Source organism: Miniopterus schreibersii (genome assembly GCF_964146895.1).
Source record: "Miniopterus schreibersii genome assembly, chromosome: 8".
Lineage (NCBI taxonomy): Eukaryota > Metazoa > Chordata > Mammalia > Chiroptera > Miniopteridae > Miniopterus > Miniopterus schreibersii.
In genome coordinates this window covers 59,895,873-59,918,223 of record NC_138109.1, presented here as the reverse complement: position 1 = coordinate 59,918,223, position 22,351 = coordinate 59,895,873, and the positions used below count along the sequence as shown (strand labels likewise).

At 36.0% G+C, this 22,351-nt stretch overlaps 2 protein-coding genes and 1 pseudogene across 7 annotated transcripts in view; 2 read left to right on the top strand and 1 right to left on the bottom strand.

The window, feature by feature from the left end:
- The window catches only part of CCDC18 (coiled-coil domain containing 18), a 93,113-nt gene extending 86,715 nt beyond the window's left edge, over window positions 1–6,398 (bottom strand). For 3 of the 5 annotated variants that reach the window (XM_081145283.1, XM_081145286.1, XM_081145284.1), the window contains exons 1-5: window positions 6,233–6,398; window positions 5,420–5,595; window positions 5,160–5,237; window positions 3,957–4,092; window positions 3,281–3,455 (exon numbers count right to left, since the gene is read on the bottom strand). In XM_081145283.1, coding sequence (XP_081001409.1) covers window positions 3,281–3,455; window positions 3,957–4,092; window positions 5,160–5,187 — 339 coding nt within the window. In that variant the 5' untranslated portion in view covers window positions 5,188–5,237; window positions 5,420–5,595; window positions 6,233–6,398. Of the gene's footprint in view, window positions 1–3,280; window positions 3,456–3,956; window positions 4,093–4,903; window positions 4,986–5,159; window positions 5,238–5,419; window positions 5,596–6,232 lie in introns of those variants that run through there. The other 2 variants (XM_081145287.1, XM_081145285.1) reach the window with 2 other exon arrangements.
- Window positions 505–1,397, top strand: LOC308560905 (nascent polypeptide-associated complex subunit alpha pseudogene; annotated as a pseudogene). Its single transcript has one exon. The product of its transcript is annotated as a nascent polypeptide-associated complex subunit alpha pseudogene (transcript).
- Window positions 6,399–6,592: 194 nt separating the features above from the next.
- On the top strand, window positions 6,593–21,916 carry TMED5 (transmembrane p24 trafficking protein 5). The gene is made up of 4 exons (XM_081145288.1): window positions 6,593–7,091; window positions 12,540–12,637; window positions 15,893–16,076; window positions 18,581–21,916. Exons 1-4 carry the CDS (start codon window positions 6,903–6,905, stop codon window positions 18,797–18,799), a joined length of 690 nt encoding a protein of 229 aa, XP_081001414.1. The 5' UTR covers window positions 6,593–6,902; the 3' UTR covers window positions 18,800–21,916.
- Window positions 21,917–22,351: the final 435 nt, after the last annotated feature.

Genomic DNA, 22,351 nt, shown 5'->3' with positions numbered 1-22,351 from the left:
TGTGGTTCAATTCCCAGTCAGGGCACATGCCCAGGTTGCGGACTCGATCCCCAGTATAGTGAGTACAGGAGGCAGCCAATCAATGACTCTCATCTTTGATGTTTCTCTCTCTCTCTGAAATCAATAAAAACATATTAAAAAAAATACACACACAGAAGTCTTATTCTCATCTTTTAGTAGTTATATAACCAGTTTTATAAGTTTCCCATTTATAAATTTTTAACACCACTCATACAGCAAAAATAGGAAACATCTTATATAGCAGTTATTAATTAACTTATAATCTTTTAAAAAATATATGTTTCATTGATTTTTAGAGAGAGAGGAAGGGAGAGGGATAGAGAGATAGAAGAATCAATGAGAGAGAAACATCATTGACTGGCTGCCTCCTGCACACCCCCTACTGGGGATCAAGCCCAAAACCCAGGCCTGTGCCCTGACCAGGAATCGAACCGTGTGACCTCTTGGTTCCTGGGTCAATGCTCAACCATTGAGCCACACATGCCATGTAGTTAACTTATAATCTTAATAAATCCTAGCCTTCTAGTGTTTTATATGCATATACAAGCAATACAAATTATCCATGCCCACACTTTTTTATGCAAAAAAATTGCATACTATTTACAGTCAGCCCTTCATATCTACTGATTCCGCTTCTACAGATTCAACCACAGATCAAAACTATGTGGAGGCCACCATCCTGGTTCCCCATTCCCTGTACAAAATGCCCAGTGAAGCCACAGAAACCGTCCCTGCACAGAGCAAGAGTTGCCACAGCCCCAGGCTGAGACAGGGTCTGGAACAGAATCTAACAGTGATGAATCAGTACCAGAGCTTGAGGAAAAAGATTCTACACAGGCAATCACATAACAAGCCCAGCTGGTGGCAGCAGCTGAAATGAGTGAAGAACCAGTCAGTAAAACAAAATAGCCAGAGTGAAAAGAAGACATGGAAGGCTATGTCCAAACTGGGTCTTGGACAGGTTACAGGAGTTACTAGAGTCACTATTCTGAAATCTAAGAGTATCTTCTTTGTCATTATAAAACTAGGTGTCTGCAAGGGCCCAGCTTCAACTACCTAGTTTTGAGGAAGCCAAGATTGAAGATTGAGCACAGCTAGCTAGCAGCTGCTGAAAAATTCAAAGTTCAAGGTAAAGCTGTCTCACATTCCAGAAAACACACAGACTCTAACTGTACAAGAGGAGAGTGAAGAGGAAAAGGTGGATGAAACAAGTGTGGAAATTATAATTTAAGGACATAGAACTGCTTATGTCATGAGCAAATGTTTCAAGAGCAAAGGCAGTCTGAGCCCTGAAGAACAGTGATATTGTAAATGCTATTATGGAATTAACAATATAATCATCTAAAAAGAAGGACCTTTTTTTGGTGTTTTGAAAGATTTACTGCAGCTTGGTTTGAAATTTGTACTGTTTCTATTATTAATAAAGTTATGGCTTCTTGTGGGGGGGGGAAATATTTGGGGGAAAAAAGTTACCTGGTTGCTAACATGTACTATCTAGTTAGGCCTACAATGTTTGTGTCTGTATTGAACACGTACAGATTTTCTGTCATTATTCCCTAAACAATACAGTATAACAACTATTTACATAGCATTTACATTGTATTAGGTATTATAAGTAATCTAGAGATGATTTAAAGTATATGGGAGGATGTGCATACGTTATAAGCAGATACTATACCATTTTATATGAGGGACATGAGCATCTGCGGATTTTGGTACCTGCAGGGGATCCTGGAACCAATCCCGCAAGGATCCCGAGGGATGACAGTATATCGTTCTGAACTTAGCATTTTTTACTTAAATGTATATCCTCACACTCTCTCCAAAATCAATTCAGTGAGAAATTCCTGCTCTTTTGTTTCATCAGCTAGTGTCCATTGCATGTTTATTCAACCAATCCGCTATTACTGGACACTTGAGAGCTATTTCTAATCTGTTAAGACAAATAATGCCTCAGTTTGTACTTATGCAGGTGTTACCTGTAGGATAATTTTATAGAAATGGGACTTACAAGTCAACGGTAAACACATTTGTGATCTTGGCAAACATTACTAAAGGCCTCTCCATAGGGGCTGTATGATTTTGCATTCCTACCAGCAATGTATTAAGAGTACCTATTTCCTCCTAATTTTACCAACAAAATAGTATCAAACATCTGGGTGTTTAACAATCTGTTAGGTAAGAACTGGTACCTAAGTATAGTTTCATTATAAATTTCTCTTATTATGAGTGAGACTGAACATCTTTTTATTTGTTTGGAGATCATATTAATTTCCTTTTCCATATATGTCTTTTGCCTCTTTTTCTATTGGGTTGTTGATCTTGTCTTCTTTTTAGAAGCTCTTTGTGTTTAATCGGCATTACTAATACTTTTCCCCCTCCAATTTGTCATTTGTCTTTTGATTTTGCTTAGGGTAAAACATAATGATTTCAACTAAGGCATAAAGACTATGAAAAAAATAATCAGCTATTTGAATTAGGATAGAGATATAATTTTCCAGAATGATATATAATCTTTGTAGACATGGAATTTGAATTCACTTTCCAAAATGTAGGCTCAGTTATATAGCTTCATTAAGCACCTTCCTTACAAAAAGAAAACCTTTCAATTGTTAGCTTTCTGAAGTGGTGAGAGCAAATTTTTATCAAAAAAGATCATGATGTGCATATGAAACCACATGTATATATATTCATGCTGACAGTGGGGTAATAAAAGAAAGGAAGAAGAGTGGAAAGGGAGATAAAAGGGTTGAGTAAGAAAGAGGGGTAAACACCGGTAGATAGATAATATAATGGAATAAAAAAAAGGGAGAGAGTAAGTTCCAGACCAGGGAAGTTATCTAAGATCATCCACAAAATTTGGGGATAATGAAAGGAGAATAATGCCATGCTATAGCACCCTAACCCAGGTCAAACAGTAAGTATACTTTAACAACAATAAATAATTGATTGCCTATTATGTACATGGTATAGTGCTAAAATCAAGGAGGTTATAATTTATTTGAGAAAACAAGACATTTAACTGCAAAAGGCAATAAATACAGAAGTTTAAAAATAGAATGATACACCAAATTAACTTCTTCCTCTTAAGATGAGACAAGAACCATTATATTTAAATTCAACAAGTCTTCAGCATGGTAGTAAAAGACTATGGAAAACATGCAGAAGGCATTTAAAGAAAAAACTCAAAGAAGAAGGTATTTTAAGTAGGTCAAAAACTAGACCATTTTTAAGTATAGAGAGGTCTAAAAACAGTAACCTTATCTCTTGGCTGTTTTTGAAAATCAGTATCACTAACGGGCATTTTACAAGTTTTTTTATAAGATGAGTAATTCGAAAGCCCACGCTGGCTGGGCTGAGAAAGATCTTCCAGAATCAGCCTTTCCGACCGTGAGGGATCACAGGCATAATTGGAATTTTCACTTGGACTAACACTAGAGAAAAAGAAAAAATGCATTTTAGTTTTCAGATAGTTTAAGTATTCACTCCAAATTTCTATACATTAAATGAGAAATAAAGAAAAGCATCTGAAATGCTGCTGGAAATCAGATTCACCCTTACAAACTTAAGGCAATGCTTCAACTAAATTTTTAAATAAACCATAATTAATTTTAAACTAGCAATCTGTGTATTTCTAGAGCTTCTGTGCTAGAATTACTTGTTTCAAAAAGCAGTCATAACAGATAAATAAAGCCTAAAATATATATTTCATACTGTATATATGCATGTGTATTATATTAGATATACGGTGTTTTCTTAATATATAAATGATTCCCTAATATTTCTATTTTTTCCTAAGCTGAATTATATTCAAAATTATAGGACATTATTTCTTCTTCTAGAGACATATTAGAAACACAATACTAATGAAATTCATACATTTTACATTCATAAATGAAAGCCATACTCTGAATTCTATATGTGATTTTACTTACCTGGATAACTCTTCCCCTAAACTCTGCAAACTCCATTCTGTTATCTTCAGTTCATGTCTTAAGGAAGCAACATTTGCAAGCAAACTTTGTTCTTCATTGTCTTTCTTATGGTAGTTTGATGAATTAGATTCCATTTCTTAAAAAAAGAAATTAATTTCTTGTACCTTGCCAAAAAGAATGTGGTGTCAGTCAAAATATTCTCACACTAATAGAATTTAACTCATTATTTTTCTTTTTCTTTTTAAAAAAAAAATATCTTTATTGATTTCAGAGGGATAGAGAGATTTCAGAGGGTTAGAGACACAGAAACATCAATGATGAGAGTCATTGATCAGCTGCAGCCCGCAACCCAGGTATGTGCCCTGACCGGGAATCGAAATGCTGTGAAAACCTTCATGGTAATTTAAAACAAACAAAAACAACAGTAATTTTTCTGCAGTGTAAAGCCGTAATGGAAAGTTCTATAGAATTTCAGTGAATCAAGTTTTCATTACAGCCAGGGTCTAGTTATTATAATAGTTCCCCTTTTGTAAGCACATTTAATCTTTCAAACAATTGTGTAAACTAAGAATTTTTATTCCATGTTAAAGATGAAGAAAATAAGAATAAGGCAAATTAAATAATATACTCAACGTCACACAAACTGTAAATGATGGAACCAAAATTTGAACCGAAGTCCTCAGGATCCAAAGACCTTTTAATTGTCACACTGCAATTTTCTCATTATAGATCGATTTCAATATGAGATGTTTGAAGTTATATAATCACATTAGAAGCTCTGAACATCTGATAAAATTGGTATCATTACAGTCATTCATATTTTCTTAAAGGCAATTTATTACCAGATAAAAATTATCCCTTCTCCCATTCGCAATGGTTATAAAATTTAAAAAGCACACACATTCACACCACAACCACAAAGATCAAAATAACTTTTGGTAGGTTACCTCATAGAAATATATGAAGAAAAGCTTTTGTTTCTTCAACTGAAGTGTATCTCTAGGGTTGCAAAATTCTCTAAATATCTCTGCACATAAAAATCACTATAAAAGGCCACATTTTATTAATAATTAATATGTATAATTATTACATTAAAATCCATGTTGTTCATAATTAATATTCAAATGAAAACTTTATCATCTCTTACTCCTACCTTTTTCTGCATAATCTTAAAATAACATTTCTCTTTCAGATCCCATTTACCTTTATCATTGTAGCATCTCTCTTTCATCGGCCTTCTGGAATTCTGACCACATCTCAAGCTCCAAATAGCTAGGAGTCCTGTGAATTACGTTCAGGACTGTAAGGCACTTACAGTCAACATACTCAATTGAGCACTTATACTCAATTTAGCAATAAATTATTACTACACTGCCTTTCCTTCCTCTCATTCAGCTAAAATATTATACTTATTCCGTACTCAAAATTTCACAGAGGAGAAAGATTAAAAAGAAAACTCTCACCTTGATGGAAGAAACTATGAAAGGAAATTAAACGATACTATGTAATCTTAGAGAAAATCCTTTTCCCTCTTTTGCTTCCACGAATTTGCTTCTGCTTAAGTATTAAGAAGACTCCCAGACAAAAGTCAGTGTATCAGGTCCCCATTCTGCTTTATCTTTTCAGCATCTCTAGTTTCCTACAGGATGGTGAAGGAAAAAGGAGTAAAGAAAATATGGGTAAATTCTAGAATGCCACTCGATATCATGGTTCAACTAGATCAGGTTTTATGTCCAACATCTTCCGTGTTATTTTAATGTAAGAATTCTCAAACTCTTCTGAAGTATCAACGAATACATTTGATATTCAAATATTTTCTTTTTCTTAGCGGGCTATTTATTCCCAAATGAAGAGTCCTTCTCCCTTCAGTAGTCATAAAAATCTACCTTCATTGCCTGTATGTATGTGGAAAAGCACATGCTACCTACATCACCTTTCGGCTGATAGCAGTGCGTTTGCAGCTGTTCACAAGCACACCCATCGCAACGAAAAACACGCGCTCTGTGTCTACCCCCGTATGTAACAGGACGGGCTGTCGCGGAAAAAGATTTCCGTATCCAGAACGCTCAACCGGACAGAAGCGATCCTACGTTCATCTGGAAGAATGGGCCAAATATGACATTTTCCTCTCCCTTTTGCTACTAAAATATAACCGGCCAGAGCAGCGTCCGCGTGGGGCGAGGACTAGACAGAGCGCGTCCGAGGGTGCCAGGAGGGAAAGGGGCAAAACTCCCCCACGCTGGCCCGTTTCCACCCTCCCAGAGGCAGTCGCTCACCACCCAAGTCGTAGCTGGCAGAGAGACCCGTCCGACGACAGCGCCCGTCGCGCTCTCGTCGGCGTTCGGAAGCCTCCGACCCTCTCGCGGGCCCCAGGCGTGGAACTGGCCGACAAAACACACAGGGAACCGGAGAACCCCGGCTGCGAAGAGTTCGAACCGCCGCGGGAACCGTTGGAGACGCACCTCCCAGGCCGCAGCACCGCCCCCGGCCCCCGCCCCCCTCCCCCTCGCTCAGAGTCTGCGCAGAGCGCCGCTGGAGGCGCGGGGCATGTCGGGGATCGTGGTCTGAGCGAGCGTCTGGCCCCTGTCGCTCGGAACTACATTTCCCACAATTACCCCCAACGCGCCCATTGGTGTGGGGGAAGCCATGGGAACCTGCGGCTGTCGGCGTGTGTAGCGGGCGGTGCTCCAGCCGGGCCAAAGGGAACCGAGACCTAGGAGGGTGCGGAAAGGGACTGCGGGTCCCGCCCTCTCAGTTCTTACGCTTGCGAGGCCGGTGTATCCCTCTAGGAGGGAGTGTTTGCCGCCGCCGCGGCCGTCACCTGGAGTTTCTCAGCCTCCAGGTTTCCCTCCCAACCACGAGGAGTCCAGGAGGGAAAAGCGGAGCCTGCGTGCCAAGAACCCGCACCTCCCACGCCTTTTCCAGCCGGAGATCGCCCCGGCAGGGATGGGCGACAAGATCTGGCTGCCCTTGCCGGTGCTGCTCCTGGCCGCTCTGCCCTCAGCGCTGCTGCCGGGGGTGGCGGGCTTCACGCACTCCTTGGACAGCGACTTCACGTTTACCCTTCCGGCCGGCCGTAAGGAGTGTTTCTACCAGCCCATGCCCCTGAAGGCCTCTCTGGAGATCGAGTATCAAGTAAGTGCGGAGGGTGAGCCCGCGTCCTTCCTCTAGCCTCGCTGCATCGCCTCTCACCCGGTCGGAAACTTCTTGTGGACCGTCGCGGGCGGTGGAGAGGCGAGGGCCGCCCGGGAAGCCCGCCGCCGCCGCGCAGGCGCGCCAGGCTGGGCTCTCGGTGGGGCCGGCAACCGAGAAGTTAGGCGGGACCTGGAGTCGACTGTCTGCGTTTTCCCCTTTCCTCCCGTCGGAGGAGGGCCAGCGCTGCTGATGTCGGTGGTTTTCCTCTTTCATAACTTCCCCATCGCTTTGCTAGTCAGTACACACTCCAAGTATCGAGAATTTCACAAGACAGGACTGATACACGTTCTCCTTTATCATTGGACGAGATGATGACATTCATTTTATTCACACCACCGCGCCTCACCCAACGTCGATATTATAAATCTTAACTGTCATTGATTGCTTCAGTTAAGATTTTTGAATTGTGAGCATGTGATTACCACTAAATCCGATTTTGGAATATTGTGAAAGGGGCTATTGATGTATGGTACATTTCCTTATCAGTTACATATTTTTTTAATCAAATAAGATCTAATTAAAACGTTATAACCTTTCATTCAGCATTGTAAGCTTTTCTTCAATACCATGGGTTTCTTTTTAGAATCTCCATAATATTATATAGGGAATTGTCTTCTGGTAGAGGGTAATTTACTAGAAGAAATCTTGTTAGTTCCACACAGCTAATTTTGATGTCTCTAGGTAGCACTGCAAAAACAGATGCGTTGGTGTGGTTCATCTTTTAATTTTTTTACAAGTTATTTAATTTATAATCAGATGTCAATTTTTTAAAGTTGATGTAGGGAATTTTTTTCCGTAACAGGTACTGTCACATATAAAGCAAAATAGAGTTATGTAGAATTTTAATCCAAAAGGACTTTAGAATTTATAAGGTAAGCATAGAGAGTAAAGTATCTAGTCACATAGTTAGTAAAACCCAATTCAGACCTCAACATTTTTTTTTTTAATGTTTTTGTTGAGTTTTGGAGAGAGAGGAAGGGAGACGGATAAAGAGATAGAAACATCAATGAGAGGGAAACATCATTGATCGTTGCCTCCAGCCCACAAGCCCAGGCTTGTGCCCTGACCAGAATAGAACTGTGACCTCTTGGTTCCTGGGTTGATGCTCAACCATTATACCATACCAGCCAGGCATCAACATTTTTTAAATTTTCAGTCTAGTTACAAGTTCACTCACTGAGCAGTTACCATTGCCAGTAATTGGGGAGGTAGGATTAAAAACAAAGAGTCCCTGTTTTCAAGGGGCACTTGAAATAGTTAATTGTGGGTGGGTATTGGCTCATAAATAGGTGATTGCAATAAAGTATATGGTTAAGTGCTAATGGAGGAGGGCCACTTCTCTGGGGTTTCAGAAAAGGATTCCTGGAGAAAATAAATTTGAATCTAGAAAGATGCTTAAGTGAAACAAGAATGTGAGGAAAGGGGTACATTTCAGGAAAAAGAATAAAATGAATAGAGGGTTCTGACAATGCATAGTGGGGGTGGTTTTGTGGCTGTGGGCAGTATGTAGTGGACGTTACAACTGCTGAGTTTTTATTAGACTTTAAGTCTCGGAATTCTAGAGTGAGTAAAAGAAAAAGAGATGAGAGAGGTCTGGAGGTTTTATCATGGATCACCTTAGCCGTGTGCACCATATTAAGTATTTTTGTCCTTATTGTGTGCAAGAGCCTTTGAAGACTTACGCAGCATGGTAACAGGGTCGAAAATGTTTGTCAGATCACTGGGCAGTGTGGAAGATGGGTTTAAGGAGGTCAAAGTTAGAGGCAAGGAAATCAGTAAAGTGGTCCATGTAAGACAACAATTTGTATTATTCAAAAATTCCTCAGTATGTACCCAGGTGTTAGGGAGGAAATCTATTTTAACTTTAATTACTGACTTCTTATGATTAAGAGCTCTAGCTCTAGAGATGAAATGCCTGGGTTGAAATCCTCTCGATTACTATCTATGTGATTTTGGACAAGATACTTAAACCTCTGTCTTGTAAAACAGAGATAATAGTAATTACCTCATAGATTTGAAAAAAAATGAGTTAATAAGTGTTTATAGTCCATCTCTGACAGGTAGTAAATATTAAATGAATGTTAGGGTTTTTTTACATTTACACTTCTAGTGTTATTATATAGCTGGCTTGGTTTAGCTTTATATTTTGTATATTTAGTCACTTTTAAAAGAACTACTCCCCCAAAGCATTCTTTCTCCCTGACTATTTAATTGTTTTCACTGGGGAGAAAAGTAAAATCATTTAATTTCTATAATCCTAGACAATGTAGGAGAGGAGTGTAGGGTAGAAATCATCTTCAGCCCTTTGTTTGCATTTTCCTACTCCATGATTAATTTTCCAACAAGTATAAACAACCGGTTTTTGTCTTCCTTTTTAAAATTTCAGGGAACTGCCTGCACTTGGGTTACTGTAACAAACTGAAAATTTTTAACCCTTTCTTTTCAGGTTTAGGAGGACGCTTTCAGGATAACTGACAAGCCTTACATTATATTGTTCTCAAAATTTTTAAATGCCAATACATATATCTTATGAATAAAACAGATCATTCATTTAAAAATTTTAATCTTTATTGAGCACTTAACTTATATAGGTACTATGCTAGGTGCTATGAATACAATAGTGAGTAAAAATCCCTTATACAGTCTTGTATGGGGACAGACCTTAAATTATTACACAAATAAATGTGAAATTGTAACTCTAATAAGTGCTATGAGGCTAAATGCATACAGCTATGAGAGTATTTAAAGGGAGGATTTGATTTAATCTGGGAATTGAGAGAAGACATCCCAGAGGACGTAGAGTTCAGATATATAGAAGAATCAGGCTTACTAAGGGGGTGAGTGGAACAAGGTGATGGGTAAAAAGAACAGCATATGACAAGACATTGAGAAATAAGACAGAAGACTAATTTTGAGGGATTGAAACGCTATTACCATAGCATACAGACAGGAGAAAGTGGCACCTGCCCATCCCGTTCCATTGAAATCATGGGGGAGTTTAGTTTTGGATTATGGTGTTTTAAATAAATAATTCATATTTTAAATATGTATTTTATATATTTTTGTTAGCCTCTGTATTTTTTTTTAATTTTATTGTGAATGATATTGTATTGTTTTATATGTATATCTTTATTGATTTCAGAGAGAGGAGGGGAGAGGGAAAGAGAGAGAAACATCAATGATGAGAGAGTCATTGATTGGCTGGCACCAGCACCCCCCCCACCCCCAGGGTTCCAGCGGCAACAGGGCATGTGCTCTTACTGAGAATCCAACTCCAGTCTCCTGGATCATAAGTCGATGCTCAACCACTAAGCCACACCCAGCTGGGCAGATTCTGTATTCTTAAATACCATTTCTAACAATTTCACTAAGCCTGATAGCCACTACCAAAAATATCTTTTAAACTTAGTTTTGTTGAAATCTTTGCTTACGCCCAGCTGGGTGTGGCTCAGTGGTTGAGCTTCGGCCTAGGATCCAGGAGATCGGGGTTCGATTCCTGGTCAGGGCACATGCCCAGGTTTCGGGCTGCAGTCAATCAATGACTCTCTCATCATTGATGTTTCTACCTCTCTCTCTCCCTCTCCCTTCCTCTCTCTGAAATCAATAAAGATATATTTTTTTAAAAAAAGAAATCTTTGCTTAGTTTTATAGCTCATTTTCTGATTTAAGGGATACCTTTTTTGGAGGATAACCTTGAGTAATTCTTTTAGAATGTTTTGAGTCCTTGGATATCTGAAAATGGCTTTACTTTTTGCTTTCACTTCCGTAAATACTGTAATTGTTTTACTCGGGAACATTGAAGACATTCCTCCACTGTGTTTTTTTGCATATTATATGTAAGAATTCGATGTCAGTTCCAATTCTTGTTATTTTGCGATTCTCTATTGCTAGTTTCGGAAGTTTCTAGGTGGTTCTTTCAAAATCCTTTGGAAAAGTGAGGATTTTTAGATCTTTTTTCATTTATACTGCTTCCCATCTATTAAACCCTTTCAGTCTAATGAATTTTATCTTTTGAAACAGGAATTTTTATTCTCTTATTTGATAGTTTCCTCCCTTCATTTATCTTGGTTCTCTCCTTTTGAAATGCTTATTAGAAGGTTAATTTTAAGTCTTTAGCTCTGTCCTTCATGACAGGTCTTACCATTTTCCTCTTACTTTTCATTTATACTTTTTCACATTGTTCTGAGAATTCCTTGGCTCCTTCTAGTTCTCTGATTTCTAATCTCCATCTATGTTCATTCTTCTAACATTACACTTGTTTGTAATGTACATTTAATTGAGAGTTTTTAGATCAATAGATATTGGTAGCTAGATATAGCCTTTGCTCAGTAGAGTATCTTCCAGAAATACCTTCCTCTTCAAGTCTGTTAACAGGCTTCCTAGATTTCCAGTGTTGTTATAGATTATTTGTATTATGTTTTCTTCATTTCATTGGGATTTAAAGAAGAAAAAGAATTGTATATATTTAACTAGCCATTTGAAACAAGCTCTTTTGATCAGTATGTAGAGCACAGGAGGTAGGTTATCTTTTATATCATTCCACTAAAGCCACCAAGAAAAATAAAACGGAGCGTTATATAAGAAAAAGAGTAGCCATTAGAGGGAGGTTGCTGAGTTCGTATTTCTTGGCCATGCCCCTTATTTGCTCTATCATCTTGGGAAAATTATTTCTCTGTGCCTCCATTTTTTTGTTTTTTATTAAAATGAAAACAATAATACAACCTATGTTTTAGAGTTGTTGTGAGGAATAAATTGATCCACATAAAGCACTGAAAAGACAGTGTGTGGCGTAAACTGTAATTGTGAGCTGCTCTCTTCTCAGCAGCAGCAGGACGACATTTTGGGATTGTAAAGGAACAGATTGTTCATTGGCAGTAAGTAGACAGCTTACCTTGAATATGTTGTTCATATTGGGGAATAATAGATGAATGTGTGGAGGAAGTCAGTCACAGTCAGATCATGGTCTTGAGTTCTAGGCTAAGGAGTAGCTAATTCTTATTTTATTGGAGAGAAAAACAAACTCAGAAAAGTTACATAGCATACCCTAACTTGCCTAAGTAAAAAGTCCACAGTTTGAACTCCCTTCTGTGTTTCTTTTTACTCTAAGGGCTTCCCAATTAAGGCACTGTTTTTAGGAAGATTATTCCAGTAATACCTATAAGGCCTAAATTTCCATGATAGCCAGCAGGAATTGGTAAGAAAGGGACCAATTCCAAAAATTAATGGAATTGAATTAGATGATCTTCCTGCTCCTTTCTAGCCATAATGAGTCCATTGACTTTCTTACCCCTCTAGGTTTATAAAGAAAATCTTCATCATATGATCTGCTTTATATAATTTATATTCAGAATTGGTAATATATGTTTTCTCTTCTGTATTATTCTACAGGTTTTAGATGGAGCAGGATTAGATATTGACTTCTCTCTTACTTCTCCAGAAGGAAGAACTTTAGTTTCTGAAGAAAGAAAATCAGATGGAGTTCACACGTAAGCAGTCTCTTAGTTGATTCCTTGGGCTGAATAATACCAGTGAGCTATCTGCAGGGCAGAGAAATTTAGCACATTTGATACCAAATGTCAGTATTAAGTGATTCCTTATGAACATTTTATTTTTATTAATTTATTTTTAATCCTCACCTGAGGACATGCTTATTGATTTGAGAGAGAGAAAGAAAGGGAGAGAGAGAAGACATCGATCAGCTGCCTTCTCATACAAACCCCAACCGGGGATTGAACCCATAACCTAGGCATGTGCCCTGACTAGGAATCAAGCCCAAAAACCCTTTTGGGTGTACTCAATGACACTCTAACCAACCGAGCCACACTGGCCAGGATACCATATGAACATTTTAAATAGTCCTTGATAGTGGTCTATTTTTAAAAACTAGAATGTTTTCCATTAATCTTTTTCTTTAGGCATTTTGTATTGATCCTGACTAAATTTTTTCCTTGCTTTGGTTTAATAGATGAGTATTCCTTAGGTATTGTATGCAATCTATTGCAGCATTTTGAGCCCGCCTTTCTGGCTAGCACAGGCTTTCCATTTTAACTTTAAGTTATTATTCAGGTATGTATCCTAAAGTTGCTGGCTATATCATCTTTGTCCGTTCTTTTCTTCTTTAAAACAACAGTAAAATACATTTGTGTGTTTATGTAAAAATAGTTTACTCAGACCTCACTCTTTTTTAGACCTTTAGAAGACCTGAAAGTAAAACATCTGACCATAGAAAACCATATAAAAAGAAAATACTTGTTATAACACTTTCAGTTTAAGTTTGACAACCAGGCCATATATTCTCGTCTTATATCTCATTTCCCTTTTTTCATCTGTCACTGGTGTTTCCCTGGCCCTTTCATTTTACTTTAGCACTTTCATTACTCAGTATTGTTGTGTTAAAACTAAACTGAGTTTATAGGAAGAAGAGCAACTAGGAGTATCTAATATTTGTCATAAACTAGACCTTGCATTTTATATGCTTCTACGTTAATTATTCCAACCCACTGTGAGATAGATTCTTTGATTCCCTAATTCCCATTTTACAGATAAGGATTCTTGACAGACAAGGAGGCTCAGAGAAGTTAAATAAGTCTGCAGGGATATACATTTATTAAGTGGAGGCAGGATGGACCAAAATATTTACTTTCTACCATACGATGCTTAGAACATCCCTGGCACATAACACATGTAAGTACTAGCTACTATTATAATTATTGGTCTTTGTTAACCAAAGTACCTGGCATGTAACTGATAGTAAATACTGAATACATGTATGAATGAATGAGTGGGAATATGTCTCCACCATAATTTTTTTAAGATATTCATTTCAGTGCTCTGTAAAATGGCATTTTACCTATGTAGAGCTCAGAAAATATATTTGCATAAACTATTAATAGAGAAATAGTAATTTAAAAAGTCAGTTTAGATTGATATACTTGGGATTAACTATACTTTCTCTTTGATAAATATATAAATACTAAAAAGTGTAGTTCATCTTTGTATTTCAGAATATAGAAAATGTATATAATTTCTGTCAATCTATTTCTCTCCAATTTTCCCTTTCTTTTAGAGATAAATTAATATTGACTCTTAGGGGAAAAGGTATTTTATTGCTTTAGTACATAGAATTACCTCTCATTAAAGCACTGGGAGACAAAAATGAGTTTATAAAAGTTTGCATTTATTGAGTTCTTTTGATGTGCCAGGACACTGTTCTCAGCACTTTACATGTGTTCCTACATTTTATTCTTCACCACAGTCCTATGAGTTACATGGTATTATTATCATTTTACCAATGAGGAAATTGAGGCCTAGAGCTGTTAAGTAAACTGATGGAAGGATACACAGCTAGTGAACAGTGAAGCCAGGATTTAAAACTCAGGCAGTCCAACTCTTAATCACTACACCAAATCTACAAATCTACTTTAAAAAAAATTTTTTCTAATCCTCACCTGAGGATATTTTTTTCCATTGCTTTTCAGAGAGAGTGGAAGGGGGAGAGAGAGTGAAAGAGAGGAACACTAATGTGAGAGAGTCACATCGATTGGTTGCCTCTCACACGTACCCCAGCCAGGGCCGGGGATCGAGCCTGCAGCCGAGGTACATGCCTTTGGCTGGAATCTAACCCAGGACCCTTCTGTCCACAGGCAGACGCTCTAACCAGTGAACAAAACCAGCTAGAGCCAAATCTAATTCTTAAAAATTAGATTTTAACAAAAATTTTATCTTTAAAGGCAACTAAAATCTGTTATAACATTGAAATAGTTTTTTTCTTTTAAGTTAAATCTTCTTTTTGTTTGTTTTTTTGTTAACCTCACCCGAAGATATTTTCCCCATTGATTTTTAGAAAGGGGTGGGGGGGGGGGAGACAGACAGACAGACATCGATGTGAGAGATACACATTGATTGCCTCCTGAACATGCCCAGACCAAAGCTGGGGATCAAACCTGCAGCCCTTCAGCAGGAATTGACCCAAGACCTTTCGTGCACAGGTTGACATTCTGACACTGAGGCACACCAGCCAAGGCTTAAGTTAACTCTTTATAACAAATACTGTCCTCCTAGAAATCAGGGTTAGTAAAGAGATTAAATACCTATTTATCTAGTGCTGCATTGTAATGAGGAGTTATATATAAATACATTTTTCCAGACAACTGAATTAGTATTACCCTAACTGTATTGCAGAGATGTATTTATTCAGTAGGAGGCCTGGAAGAAAGCATTTAGGAAAATCCATCATTGCTTTTGAAAATAAAACAAAATTCACTTTACAGATTAATCTCAATTGAAGGGGAGGTTTGTAGTGATATATCTATATGAATTGAACTTTTAATAATAGATAAATAAATATTGAAGTCCATTGTGAGGTATCATGTACCTAGGTTTTTAATTGTTTTTTTCCAAAAAATTAGGTCAAGATCATTTACCATAATGCCAAGCACATTTCAAGTACTTGAATATACAAGGGTGGGCAAAAGTAGGTTTACGCTTGTGAGTATGTGAAAGAGTTTATTCTTATTATTTATTATAGTCTTTATTTGTATTATAACTGTAAACCTACTTTTGGCCACCCCTGTATATTTCCACATGCCTCTTCCCAAAAAATTATAAATTTTTTTAAATACTAAGGAAGTCGCTCAATAAATTGTCCACTTGTTATAAGCCATTATTTCTTATATCTGTAATTTTCCCTTTATCTGAAATGTAAGTACAGATAACTAAAGGTGTATCTTTTTTTAATGCAGGGTAGAGACGGAAGTAGGTGACTACATGTTCTGCTTTGATAATACATTCAGCACAATTTCTGAGAAGGTGATTTTCTTTGAGTTAATCCTGGATAATATGGGAGAACAGGAGCAAGAACAAGAAGACTGGAAGAAATATATTACTGGCACGGATATGTTGGATATGAAACTGGAAGACATCCTGGTCAGTGTGGTCTATTAATAAAATAATAAAAATTATTAACATCTAGAGGCCTTACTGTGTGACAGGCACTGAGCTAAGTACTTTAACTGCATTATCTCATGTAATCCTTACTTAAGTGTATCAGGATTATTTCCATCTTTCCAATGAGGAAATTGTATGAAGGAGATTAGGTAATGTTTCTGTCACATAACCAGAGAAAGCACTAGAATTTGAATACAGGTTCTTAACTATAAAACCACCTTAGAATGTTCACTAACAGAAGAATGTAATGATCTGTAGCATACTTGCACATAGAATAAAACTGAGTAATTTGTGAAAACTTAAGATGTACAAGCATTTTTCCCAAATCATAGTTTTTATAGCATGGAATTTGATATTACTTGATTAATTTGGGAATACTACTCAAACCAGACCTAGCAGTTATCAGAAACTAGCACTAAGGAGTATAAACTTAGGATATGGCTTCTTTGTTTGAATTTCTTTATGCTTTGTTTGTTGTAAACATGCATAAGGAAATGTACATGTATAAGAATCTATTTGCATTTAATAATAGTACTGCCAGTGACAGAGGGAAAGATCATAACCCTTCAGCCACAGCTAGATGTAACCAAAGGATAGAATTTACTCAGTGATATTTGTAAATAGCATGTATTACTTTGTTGTAGAAATTCCTATAGATTGCAAGTTTGAAACTATAACAGTTATAATACTCTTAATCACCTGAACTTTTTAAAAATAATGTGATATTTTGATTGAGGTTTCTTAGGAAAGGAATGATCAAATTACATCAGAAGAGACAAAGATCAGTTTGCTTAAGTTAGAATATTAAATGGTTTTGTCACATGTGTAATTCTTTGGTGACTGAGCTCTCTGAGCCTTGGTCTCCAAACCTGCAAAATGGGGACGGTATCTCTATAGAGTTGTGAGGATGAAATGTGATATACCATGCATATAAGTGCTTTAAACAGTGTCTAGCACATAAATCTTAGTTTCCTTACCTTTTCCACTGGTGTTACGGTGAATACAAACTGAAAAGATAAAGTTTGATTGGCATGAATTTTTACCATGACAATTTTTGATCTCATCATGATTTCGTATGTGTATTAAACTTAGTTGAAATTTAGAGCTAGAAGATGACTTAGATATTATTATCTAGCTCCTACCTCCTCCTTTTCCCTTCCATTTCATTTTTTAGATAAGGTACTGGCTTACAATTAAAATGGGAATGTTATATCCGTACTTCCACTGTAGTCTAGTCTTCCCACCCATTTAAAAAATCTCAATCATATAACTATATTCCTCCATTTTAAGTTTCTTTTGCCAACAAGAACAAAATACAAGTAGTTATAAATCTTATTAGCACTTCACTGCATTCTCCAGAGATTGACTCTATTCACACAGTTAAACAAAATGACCAAAAGTTTAGATTTAAATATGGCTTAAAATACTTACAGATCCCTTAAAAAAAATAGTGTTTCTTTCAGGAGCTTTTTCCATTTACTCCCCCCAAATTTTGTATCACAATAGCAAACTTGAATAATTTTATATATGACTGTCATTATGCTATTGAAAAGAACTATGCATGGTTTTTTTTAGGATCTGAACCCCTTTTCTGGAAAATACTTATATTTCTTTACAAATATGCTCATGTGATAAATATTATGTTGTTTTACAGGCTTAGCATAGCAGTCTGAAACTTTGAGTATATTTTGTGCTTAAATAAGGATTTTAAGCAAATAAGTCTCTAGGAAAATCTGTTTCTTGGATTTTCTTATTTTGCCAAAAGAACTTTGACATCATTTGAAATCTCAACTAAATTTTACCTTATATTCATATAGTCTATAGTTAGTTTTCAAATGATTTCTGACCATTTCCCTTCTATAAAGTAGTTTTTCTGAAGATATACAACATAGAATGCATCTTGGTAAGTTTAATTAATGTGATCTTGGAATATGTTTTTATAAAAAATAGGTTATACTTCTGGGTGTATAGAATGGACATATAAAGTTGAAATATTTTCTAATTTCACTACTTTGTGAGATAAAAACATTGGGGGTTTTGCTAGATAATATATTGGACCAGATTTTCAAAGAAAAAAATATTAACACACAATGCATTATATAAAGGTAAATACCTGAAAGCTTATCAGTTCAGTTTTTTAAAACAGTCATTTTCTTATGGTTGTGAGGGCTAAGAAAGAAATAATGTATGTAAAATTCCTGGCACTGTGCCAGCTCAAATATATTTAATTATTTAGTTTCGATTCATAGCTTTGTTCCTTTGTTAAATAACTATTTATAAACAATAATTTAAATGTATCAGGAGAACTGTGACATAACCTAATAGAAGAACTTTAGGTAATCTAAGTAGCATCTGTCCCTTAATTAACATTGTGTTTAGATATAAAACTCATATGAATATGAGGGTACTGTGAAACACATTTTAAAATTAACTTAAAATTACCGAGCATTCTTTTATAGTAAAATTATTTTCTTTCTCTCCAGGAATCCATCAACAGTATCAAGTCCAGGCTAAGCAAAAGTGGTCATATCCAAACTCTGCTTAGAGCATTTGAAGCTCGTGATCGAAATATACAAGAAAGCAACTTTGATAGAGTCAACTTCTGGTCTCTGGTTAATTTAGTGGTAATGGTGGTGGTATCAGCCATTCAAGTTTATATGCTGAAAAGTCTATTTGAAGATAAGAGAAAAAGTAGAACTTAAAATTCCATATCAGAGTACTTAATAATATTGAAAAAGACAGAAAAATGCAGTAAACTGTTGTTACAGTCAAGACCATTAATAGTATTTTCCAAAATTTCTTAGTTATTACCATAAGTGTGAAACAATTATAATTTTAATGTGAAAGAAGTCTTCATTTTCATCTGTACAAGTAATCTTATTGCTCCAGTTGTACTGAAGTGTATAACAAATATTTTGTAGATTATAGGTATAATTGAATGAAGCCATACTAATAATGGCATTTTCCTAAGTTTAAAAAAAAATTTGCAAATATGCCATAGGTGATTTAAGTAAACGAACTACGGGCCTAAATACAACACCAAACAATGTTTTGGTATTTGTATTTTTTTTAAGATATTTATTGGTTTGAGGAGAGGAGAGGAACACTGATGTAAGAGGGAAACATCAATCGGCTGCCTCCTGCACGCTCCCCTCTATTGAGGATGGAACCTGTAACAGCCAGGACTGAACAATGTTTTTTGTTTTTGTTAATCCTTACCCAAGGATATGTTTTCCATTGACTTTTAGAGAGTGGAAGGGAGGAAGGGAGGGGGAGAGGAAGAGAGAGAGAGGGGGAGAGAAACATCAATGTGAGACACAGATCAATTGGTTGCCTCCCACACATGCCTCGGCCCAGGGCTGGGGATCAAACCTGCAACCCAGGTACGTGGCCTTCACTGGGAATCGAACCTGCAGCCCTTCAGTGTGCAGGCCGACATTCTAACCACTGAACAACACCAGCCAGGGCCGAACAATGTCTTTAAAAGATTATCTTACCCAGAAGTTGCATTGTAAATGTAGTAATTACAAATTAATTGTAGACGTTTTCAATATGTGAAGTTATAAATCATCTGGAGAATTAACCTAATCATGGATTCACTATATCTTTAGAAGATAAAGACCCAAGTTTTCTGTTTTTACATATGCGTCCCTCTTCTACTGTAAATAGAAGTATAGCTGTGAAAAAGATTTGTGAGACTTTTATAACCAAATATATTTCAATTAAAAATATTAGCAAAAAGTATTAGTTTTATATACTTATCTTACATTCCCAAAAGCTGACATTGTGATAATTCTTTAAAATGCTAAGTCACAATGACTAAAATTAGGTCAAATTATCTCTTTGAATAAATAGCTAAAGGTTGCTATGTATCAGGGACATATTCTGTCTAATCCCTAACTAAGGTATAGGGTTTTAAAATTAAATGTGAGAGAAATAATTTTGTTTTTATGTTGTCAACAGTGTTATGTTAATTTTAACATGATTATTGAGTTGGATACATCATTACCAGCAGTTGTAAAGGAAATAGTGCTAAAAGGATCTGGGCCTAACATAAATTAGTATCTTCTTTTTTGAGTTCTCAAAATCAGTAAGGACTAATAAAATCAATTTTAAAAGAATTTAGGTTAGTATCTGTAATCTGATTGGCTCATCATAATGATCCAACCCTAATACAAATCATGAGGTAATTTCCAGTTAACTACAAGAAACATCACTTGGCTATGAGTTTTATTCTTTTACAACTGTTTTATTCTGTTTGAATAATCTAAGTATTCAGGTACATTGTATGTAATATAAACCCTACTGTAGTTTAGCACTGGGTATACATACTTATTACAATTTTTATTATAACTTTCATAAAATCACTTTCCTGATCATTTTATTGATACTGACATTCAAGTAAGATTAGAGACCTACAGAATCCTAAGTTTGAATACTCCATATGTGAGTATCTAAAGTTTATGCCAGCCTCGCTTACTGTTGTCTGTGGAGTCACTCAAATATTAGTAATTTAGCTACATCATGAATTGAATTTTTAGGTTATACCCATTTGTAGTATTGTTTATGACAAATATGAGTTAGAAACAGTCAACTTTTGAGTATAGAACCCCTCTGTAGGTTAGTACTGCTGGAATTGTTAAGCAATAATTGATACCTAGAGAGAATGGTTTCATGTATTATTTACATTCAGAATGGTATAAAAAGAGATTTATTTTCCTCCTTATGCCCTTTGGAGAATAGAAACTTAGATCTCCCTGCCCTGAAGCTTTTAAAAAATGAGATAAATGCCACATATACTTTCATTGGCCAAGAAAATGCTTTAGGTGTCCAGGAATAGTCCCTGTTGTAACACATGCAAAACAATGGCCAAAAAATCATTGCCTCTGGAGAGCCCTCCAGTTCCCCCCCTTCTGTTAACTGCCAAATGAGAAGCAAACTTAGAGTACTATAACTAGTAAAATAGTACAGATACAAACTACTGCATCTTTTCTACAAAACTGTGATTAAGAATTCTACCTCTTCTGAATGCCTAGTTACTATATTGCACTCTTATTACTTACCTAACAATGGATTTCTTACATCTTCTACATATGATTTGTGCCACTGATGTTAAACCTATGATTCAGTAACTTCTTACTATATAATAATGGCCTTATTTGGAAAAGAGAATATTGAGGACAATTTTATTTTTATAGACACAAAGTGAGAAGAGATTAAGAAGCATGTTACCTCTATTAACCCAAAAAAGTAAAATTTGTAAGCAAGACTAAATTCTTGAATATTTCTAAAGTTATATTATTTGCTTCATGATTTTAATGTCAGTATTCATTTTCAAAATTAAAATTATGCTAAAGTTGGGTAAGCTATTTATTAACAGCTTTTTGTCTTTGGTTTTTTAATTAAACTTTTTAAGTACTACAATATTTAACTAAGGCCTAGCATCTCACTCAGATTTGCCTTTGGATCATTAATGATATGCTTTTCTTTCATGTGAATGTCAAAACAGAGGGTAAATAAGCCATTGAAATAGCATTGAAATGTTACAGATTCAAATGTAGTTTCATGTTATGTTTATCCTTCTTAAGCACTCTGACTTAAAATTCACAAAGACTATGTAATTGACAAAGACCTATAATTGTATGCCTCCCCAAATGAAATTTTAAAAGAAATTGAGTCAGCATGTAATGGTTTTTCATCTGAAGTATAATAATGCACTGTTGCTCAAATTGCTTTATAGTTGTGAACCACCGTATTAAATGAGAAATGAATACTGCACTGAGTATATATAATAAAAATTTAAAAATCTAACATCTACCAGTCATAAATCCTTCGTCTTCATTGATCTCACCTGCTCTCCTTTCCCTTTGAAAACCCATATTTCACTGCTTATTACTGTATATCATTCTATCTTGCACTGGAGTTGTTTGTATGTATACTTATTCATCTGTTGCCCAAACGTGCATTGTAACTAAAAGGTACTCAAAATATAGAGGCAAAGATCACCAGTTCTGAAAGTTTAGAATGCTAAATAAGCACCCAAGGAGCTTGCTCTGCTCCTCTACCCCACCACAGAAATCATTTAGGTCTGGAGTATGGCTCCAGAATCTTAAATTAACCAACACAATTTAGGGTTCTGGTGTCCACTACCCATTTTTTTAGCTGGGTAATTTTGGGAAATCAAAACTCCTTTGAGCCTATTTCTTCATTTGTAGAAATATCAAGATCTTAAAACTCAGTTAAAATACCATATC

Coding starts and splice junctions, on each gene's coding strand:
- TMED5 (XM_081145288.1), top strand. CDS start 6,903: ATGGGCGACAAGATCTGGCTGCCCTTGCCGGTGCTGCTCCTGGCCGCT. Junction 12,638..15,892: donor AAATCAGATGGAGTTCACAC/GTAAGCAGTCTC, acceptor TTTTTAATGCAG/GGTAGAGACGGAAGTAGGTG. Junction 16,077..18,580: donor TGAAACTGGAAGACATCCTG/GTCAGTGTGGTC, acceptor CTTTCTCTCCAG/GAATCCATCAACAGTATCAA.